This window comes from Tenrec ecaudatus, chromosome 12 (genome assembly GCF_050624435.1).
Source record: "Tenrec ecaudatus isolate mTenEca1 chromosome 12, mTenEca1.hap1, whole genome shotgun sequence".
NCBI lineage: Eukaryota > Metazoa > Chordata > Mammalia > Afrosoricida > Tenrecidae > Tenrec > Tenrec ecaudatus.
In genome coordinates, this window is record NC_134541.1 from 131,766,505 (window position 1) to 131,774,870 (window position 8,366).

The 8,366-nt window shown below is 43.9% G+C and overlaps 1 protein-coding gene across 1 annotated transcript; it reads left to right on the forward strand.

Moving 5' to 3' along the window:
* Positions 1–1,895: 1,895 nt before the first annotated feature.
* Positions 1,896–2,883, forward strand: LOC142422988 (putative olfactory receptor 1F12P). Its single transcript, XM_075528188.1, has one exon. The coding sequence runs from the start codon at positions 1,939–1,941 to the stop codon at positions 2,881–2,883; it is 945 nt and encodes a 314-aa protein (XP_075384303.1). The 5' UTR covers positions 1,896–1,938.
* The last annotated feature ends 5,483 nt before the right edge of the window (positions 2,884–8,366 follow it).

An 8,366-nucleotide genomic window follows, 5' to 3' on the forward strand; every position in this document is an offset into this window, starting at 1 on the left:
TTATTAACTCCCCATTTTCCCCAAACCCCCCTGATGTACCACCTGTGAATCCAGTTATTGTCTCCATAATTGTTGTTTTGAGTTTTTAAAAATACTACTCTGAGTGTTTTCCTAAGAAAGGGGAAGAAGTAACAAGAAGACTCCTTTCCTGTCTTTGAGGGAAGAAAGACAGAATCACCCTGAGTCTAAAGGAATGTTAGGGAATGGAAGGATAAAGCCTTTTCACTCAATGCCCAGGGGAAAAGCTGAAAGATTTCCTCATGGAATTGAAAGATTATGGAATATTTCCACAGTTTTTGAAGGTCCCTTCCATTTGGTGCTGCAAAGGTAGAAATCTTTGAAATCCTGAAGAGATTTTTCAAATCCTTCCCAGATTTGCTTGTCTCGGGATTTACACCCTCGTCGCATAAACAAGCTCTCTCTCCCTGTGTGACTCTGTCTTCTGCTAGCCTTCCTTGCCATCCCAGCACTGATGACTGGATGGTCAGGGAGAATCACTCCACGACAGCGATGGGAGTGAGTTCCCAGGTTTGCCTGGGACCTGGGCAGGGAATGCAAAAGAGGAAACAGTCTTGGGAGGTTGATTTGGCCAAGACCTTACTCTGAAGAGGCAGGGCCTGGTTGGAGGAAAGGAACTTCCCAGCATGGGTGAGCAGAGCAGGGAGAGTTGGCATATAGGCTTCAGCTATGCAGCAGGTCCTTGTTGAGTTCTTGGATTGTGTTGAAAGCAATTCCTGAGTGTGGAAGATAAATGGCTCTTTTAAAATTTGTCCTTAGTGATTGGATTTTTAAAAATTCAAGCATCAAAAAGTTCATGGAAAAATGGAATGGAAAGATTACAGAATTTTCCACAACTTCTTGAAACCCCCTTGTATTTGGTGACTCAAAGGTAGAAAAGTCTGCGTAAAGAACAACCAGATGACAGAATTGTAGGAGTTAAATCCTTTCGCTGTCACCCTTCTCTTCATAAATTCACAATCTCCCAGCACCCAAATCTCAACTAATAAGTTCTTGTGAAGTAATTAAACAAATAAATGACAGTACCTGATGATACTTTAGCTGGGCTCTCAATGGGCCCTCTGCTGCTATCTCTGTCACTGGCCAGTGTTACGTCTTGCATTTCTCTTTGTTTTCTGCAAGGAGCATCTCTTACTCTTCCCTGATCAACCTCCAGAGGCAAGTTCCTTCCTGGGTAAGCCAAGACAGAAGGGCTGGCTGAGCTGTCCCAGTCAGCAGGCTCTTCTGTCCAGGCTTGCTCTGAAATACTCCACCGCACAGCCTCATTACCAGGAACAAGGTGTCCCTGAGTCAGCCACAGTGTTGCTGGAGCACTCTGAGCCCTGGGCTCTCCATGGGTAGGAGAATAGGGGAGACAAACTATCTGGAGGGGAAACGGGTGTGTGGAATACCAGTAGTATCTTCTAGTCCTACAATAGGTGTGGTGCTGTGATCCCAGAATTCTGTATAGAAAGGGTCTGAGGCTGGCAGTGGTGTGGAATGTGGGAGGAGCTACCTTTCTATGGGTGTTCAGATGATGATCCGTTGCTCATATGAGGAAAACTGGAGTATGATAGGAATTTGGGGGTCTAAAAATGTTAAGGAATGCCCTTTGTGTTGCCACCAATGAGCACCTGGCCATTTTATCACAAGGTTTCTCTCTGAGAGACAGCAGATGGGTCTTCATAAGTTCAGTCGTATGGGGGGTAAAATAGATGAACCCGTTACTTTGGGCTTTCCTATGGGCATAGTAGTTACCGGCGGAAGCTGCGCTTCCCACAGGCTGAACGTCTTCCTTGGGGTTGCACAAAAGGAATATCGTGTTGTGACCACATGTGAGCGAAGGTGCTTTCGAAGCAAATGAAGGAGGCCTGGAAACCCACTTCACCCCCTTTCTCTCGAGTCTGACTAGTCTGGATCTCCCAGCAGGGGCAGTCAACCATGGAAAGAGGAAACCACACAAGGGTGTCTGAGTTTATCCTCTTGGGCCTCTCCAGCGAGCCTGAGACGCAGGGCCTGATCTTCTGGGTCTTCCTGGTCATGTACCTGGTTGGAGCAGCAGGGAACTTACTCATCATCCTGGCCATCGGCTTGGACTCCCATCTCCACACGCCCGTGTACTTCTTCCTCAGCAACCTCTCGCTGGTGGATTTCTGCTTCATCTCTTCCACGGTACCCAAGATGCTCTTGAACATCCAGATGCAGATGCAATCCATCTCTTACGGTGGCTGCCTGGCACAGATATACTTCTGCATCTTATTTGCCAACATGGACAACTTCCTCCTGGCAGGAATGGCTTATGACCGTTACGTGGCCATCTGCCACCCCCTGCACTATTCCACCATGATGAGCCTCCAAAAGTGTGCCTTCATAGTGGGGAGCTCCTGGCTCGTGGCTAATTTCCATTCCCTGCTGCACACCCTCCTCATGGCTCGACTAGACTTCTGTGCGAACAATGTCATGCCTTACTTCTTTTGTGACCTTGTTCCCCTGCTCCAGCTGTCCTGTACCAACACCCAACTCAACCAGCTCATGATCCTGCTGGTGGGGGGTTTGATTGTCCTTATTCCTTTCCTTGGCATTCTCGTCTCCTACGTCCACATTGTGTCTGCTGTGCTCAAAGTCCCTTCTGCCAAGGGCAAACAAAAGGCCTTTTCCACGTGTGGCTCCCACCTCACCGTCGTCATTCTCTTCTATGGTACCATCACAGGGGTCTACCTGAGTCCCTCCTCTTCTCACTCAGCCGAGAAGGATTCCCTGGCTTCGGTGATGTACATGGTGGTGACACCCATGCTGAATCCCTTCATCTACTGCCTGAGGAACAAGGACATCAAGGGTGCGCTAAGGAAATTGTTCAGCCTGCAGGCTTTATCTCATAGGCTGTGACTCTGCCGAGTTTCCCCTTGGAGAGGAAGGAGGCCCTTGTGCTTTGAGAGGAAGGAGGTCCTTGGGACACATTCAACATCCAAGGGACCCGGGACCACACTCCACACTATTCCAAATGGTCAATGTGGCCAGGGAATCACTCATTTCTAAAGTAAAGGGAATTAGCCAGTCTTAAACTTGCTGCTTCTTGCATAGCATCCTGTGGAGAACAATGCATCTCCCTTAAAGACATGTTGTTGTTGTAAGGTACCATCAGGTCGGTTCTGGTTCATAGCAACCCAATGTACAACAGAACAAAACACTGACCAACCCTATGCCATCCTCTCAATTGTTACTAAGTTTGAGCACCCTGTGTCAGTCCATCTTGTGAAGGCCCTCCTCTTAGTTACCAACCCTCTACTTTGTCACGTAGGGTGTTCTTCTCCAGGGTCTGGCATCTCCTGATCACATGACCCAAGTATATGAGATGAAATGTTGCCATCCTTGACTGTAAGGAGTATTCCAGTTGTATTTCTTGCAACACAGATTTGTTTGTTCTTCTGGTAATTCATAGTATATTTAATATTCTTTTCCAACACCAGAATTCAAAGTTATCAATTACTTCTTAGGATTTCTTCATTTGTTATCAACCTTTCACATACATATGAAACAATGGAAAAGACAATAGCTCGGGTCAGGCACACCTCAGTCTTCAAAGGGACATCGTTGCTTTTTAATGCTTCAGTGGCATTCTGAAGACGTTAAACCACATAAACAGATGGAAATGAGTTGTACCTCTAGCTCTTTTGGAGACAGTAGAAAAGAATGTGTATTTTTTTAAAGTTTTTTAAGTGCATTTATAAGAGTCTGTTATCTGTGTGTATAACCTGTGCCAAAAAGATGCCCTCTGAGTGCCTCCACAGACCTTCATAGTTCCCCAAATTCTTGACCATTATGCATCCAATCCCCAAGCTGGAGCACATTACTCCTACCCAGATATGATCTCCACTACAATGGACTTCATCCCATCTTCTGAGTGATCCTATCTCTGGGAATAGGCTTGATAGTCCTCTTTGAAACTCCCTCACTCTTTGATCTTGGATCCTGCTGGATAATGTCCTATAGCTATAGGTACTTGTATCACTATCCAAAAACAAAACCCACTGCCAGCTGAATTGATTCTGACTTATAGCTACCCTACATGGAGTTTTTGAGTCTATGAAGCTTGATGGGCACAGGCAGACTAGTCTTTCTCCTGAGGAGCAGCTCGTGAGTTTGAACTGTCAGCCTTGTAGTTAGTCAGTCGCCCAACACCTAACCCACAGGGTCCCTAGAGTTCCTTTTGTATCACCACAAAAAATAACCAGCAGTGAATGTCTCTTCATTGACTCACACAAGCACCTAAGAAGGACTCTCACTTTCCTATGTTTGAGAGTTCTTTCCCCACCTTGGAAAAAAGGGTCTTCCAGCCATATGGTTGAGGTAGCAGGCTGAATCTACATTGGGTTCTCTGGGAATTAAAACATAATGAAGGAAATTGATCACCACAACCTGTCTGAGTCTTCTTCTCTATGAGTTGATTTTCAGGAGACATCCTAAAGCGCCTCATAAAACTGACTGGAGACATTGTGCTTGGTTCCCTGACTAATTAGGCTAATGTCCTTAGCTGCCAGAGACATTTGAAAGGAGTGTGGCAGGAGAAAGAGTAGTAAGCTGAAAAGTCTCAACAACTGGCCTGTAGCCCAGGCTCCTTCAATACCTGAGCATTGACAATGGGACCCACCCACTTTATCAAATACACCCCTTCTCATGCTTTTCCAGCAGACTCGGATTTGCTCGAATATGTCCTTCATGAAGTCATCCTTTAGTCTCCACAGTAAAACAAACAGAAAGCAAAGAGTCAGTCCCTCCTCTCTGGACTTTCAAAGAACTTGAATTTTTTCAGTCCTTCTCCTCCGATTCTTTGCAGGATCCCAATATTCACCCCAAACTCTACCCTCACAGGAATGTTGGATCCTTCAAGTTTTATAAAAGCTCTTGTTCTTAGTAATGCAATCTTCTGACTACTCTATCACCGTTCCCAGCATCAAATACCCAATAAAAATATGCTGCTATAGACGATGATGGTAGCGTGGTCGTGCTGGAGAAAAAACACCAATGGTCTTCATTCCCATGGTCTCTTCTTAGCCTAATACTTTGAGATCTCCCCGCCTCTGTCCAAGGAGAGCTACTTTCATCCAGTTGGGCATGGCTCAAGGAATTCATCGGCTCCTATAGTAATACAAACTTTTACTAGACTGACCAAAGTCTATTAGTCTAAGACAAATAGTTTTGCCATAGTGAAGGAGTATTATTAAAATTGCTGTCCGTATCTAACCCGCATTGTTTCCTAAACAGTGTTCTGTCACTTAAGTTTTCGAGGATTTTAGTCTAAAAAGTTGTTCTATATATATGTAATCTCTTTCCTCACTAGTATTTTAAATTCTATACTGTTGGCTAGGTTAATAATATTATTATTAGAATTAGCAAATGCCCCAAGGAGGCTACTTCTATTATTTCTCAAGAAGCACATGTACTGCTTCTGAAGCGCACCATAGATGTGAAAGGATTTTGAGTTATGTCTTCGAATTTGGGAACCATTCATTCTTAGGAAGGAAGGTGTATGTCTCTCATCTACTTTCAACTTTACCTTTCCTCCCTTGTTAGCCACTCCTACCGTTTTCCAGATCCGAGGGGGAGGAGGCTGGAGGGTGTTTGGGCTCTGAGGCTTCACTGTGTCTTCGTGCAGCACATTCTCTATAGCAGCACAGTGCATCTCAACACATGACATCTCTGGTACTCTCCTGTTCAACCCCCCCATCGATGTGGTTCTCTGTCGTTTTTCACTGCCATTCTTCCTCCGAGCCTCTAGAATTTCCTATCCCACCCCTCTCCCTGTCCCCACCCCCATCCCTGGCCTCCTCAGTCTTCTAAATCTTTTCATGTGAAACCACTTCTCTCGTGTTTGTCATAATGGTGCCTTTAAATGTTTATCATTATAAGATTGACTCACTTTGCTACGCATGACGTTCTCTAGTTTTGTCCATGTCTTGCGATATTTATGAGTGTTGCCCATTGTTTTTTTATTGATGCATAACATTCCATTGTATGAATGTACCATTCCATTGTATGAATGTACCAGTTTGTTTATCCATTCTACAGTTGGGAGTTTGGGAGTGTTTCCGTGTTTTTGATATTATGGAATTTGCTGCAATAAACATAGGTGTGCATCTGCCAGGCCATGTTGTATCCTTTATTTCTTTAGGGTACATATTCAATTGATGGATTGCAGGATCACAAAGTTATTGTACTTGCATTCGTGTAAGGAAGTGCCATACTGATTATACAATTCTACAGTCCCATCAGCAATATGTTGTGTTCCCTCCTCTCCATATCCTCTCCAGCATTGTTTTAATTTGCTAAAAGTATCCATGTGAGGTGGCATCTCATTATTGCTTTCATTTGGGCATTTCTCTTATTGCTAATGAATTCAAATGTTTTTTCATATAGTCGTTGGCCACTTGAATGGACTTCTTTGGTAAATTGTTTATTTCATGTCTTCTGCCCATTATTTGTTGCATTATTTGTATTTTTCTTTTGATATTGTATTTTTCTATAGATTTGGTAATTAGCACTTTATCTGATGTATCATCACTAAAATGTTTTTTGCCAATCTGTAGGTTCTTTTTGAACTCTTTTGAAGTCTCTTGAGGGGCACAAATGTCATATTTTTAGAAGGCCCCAGTCTTTTGTCTACTACAGTGTGGATGTTTCATTATGTTTGGTAGTGTATTTATGCCTTCGATTAGGACCCTTTAAGTTTGCCTCTATTTTGTTGTCGATGGTTATTATAGTTGCCGGACTTATATTTAGGTCTTTGATCCATCTTGAATTTGCTTTTGTACAAGGTGTGAGGTACAGGTCCTATTTCATTCTTTGCCAGATGAAGATCCAGTTTTTTTCCAGCACCTTTTATTGAAAAGGCTATATATACCATCCCCTACTGTATCCATATGGCCATTTTGAATCATAGTTTAAAATCATTTCCTTATACCCAAGTTGTAGAGGAATGTATCCATGTTCTTTGTTAGTATAGTTTCATTTTTCTACATTTAGACCCCTGATCCATTTGGCAATGTTTCTTGCTATTGGTATGAGGAATGAACCTACTTTTATCTTCTTCAAAATAGCTTGGTTATTCCTTTATTTTTTCAGTAGATCTCTGCTCTACTTGAGATACCATCTCCATTCGAGGCTACATTTCTGTATATAAACCAAAAAAGGCAAATTCACTGCTTTATAATCAACTCTGGCTCATGGTGGTAGTGCAGAACTGCTCCTTAGTGCTTTGAGACTAAATCTTTATGGAAACAGCCTCACATTTCTACTGAGCATAGGGTGGTAGGTTTGAACCTCGACCCTTGCCAATGCTTTTTATTCTCTTCCACTGATGTATTTACATCCTGTTCTATTGGCTTTTCCCATCACTTACTATTCCGCATTCCCTCCACCAGCACTTTAGTCCTGGCAGCAGGTACGCTTACATGTGAAGACTAGGAAAATCTGGTGAGAAGATTCACTCTCAATGACAAACTACTTATTCGTTCTACTTTTCCTATCTCTAGAACACACTGAGGCCTTTTGCCTGGAGTCAGTAAAATATTCCAATGGTACAGACTGGGCTTTCCTCAAAATTTCAAAGAAAGTTTCACACAAATCGGTGCTGGAGGTGGGAGTCCCAGACAAATTCTCCTTTTCCAATCTCTACCTAAATGCTAACTTACCACCTTCTTAAGATGTGAGAAACTAAGGACCAGGAAGAACATGTAGGTGGATAAATTCTTTCATCTCATATTTAAGAAGCCTGGGAGGCCAGAGTCCTGGGTAGAGGGAGGCCTTCACACTTGTTAGAGATGAGTCCCATTCACCTTCTCATAACTAAAAATACTCCCCACATTACCCTCCCATAAGTTACCTCTTACAAGCACATGGCTGCGTGCTGTCTGGCCGGCAGCTTTATCTACAGGAGCAGATATGTTGCCATTGTTCTGCCTGCTCAGGGGACAGCCACTCCCTGAAATAGTTAAGGATTATTGTGCCAACCTGGCCAATAAACCCATGTGGGATCAATTGAAGGGTGGAAAGATAAATGGCTCAGTGAACCTTGCCTTTCTAGTTCTCGGGTCTCTTGCTTTCTGGTCGGAGCAGGGTCCAGCTGCCTTAGCCAGCTGGCAAGGCTCACTTCCTGCCAGGCATCCCCAAAGAGAAGCTGCATAGACCTACCCCAATGCAGCCCTGGGTGCTGGAGCAGCCGCAGACATATGGGTTAATGTTGGACCTACTGGGCTCATTTTGAAGACCAGAAAGGCAGAAACTCATACCCCTGGCCTGGCTAAGCTTTACAAGAAAAGTAGGCCTCGCTTGCCTGTGCAGCTTCATAGGATGGGATGGAGGCAGTGGAGGGT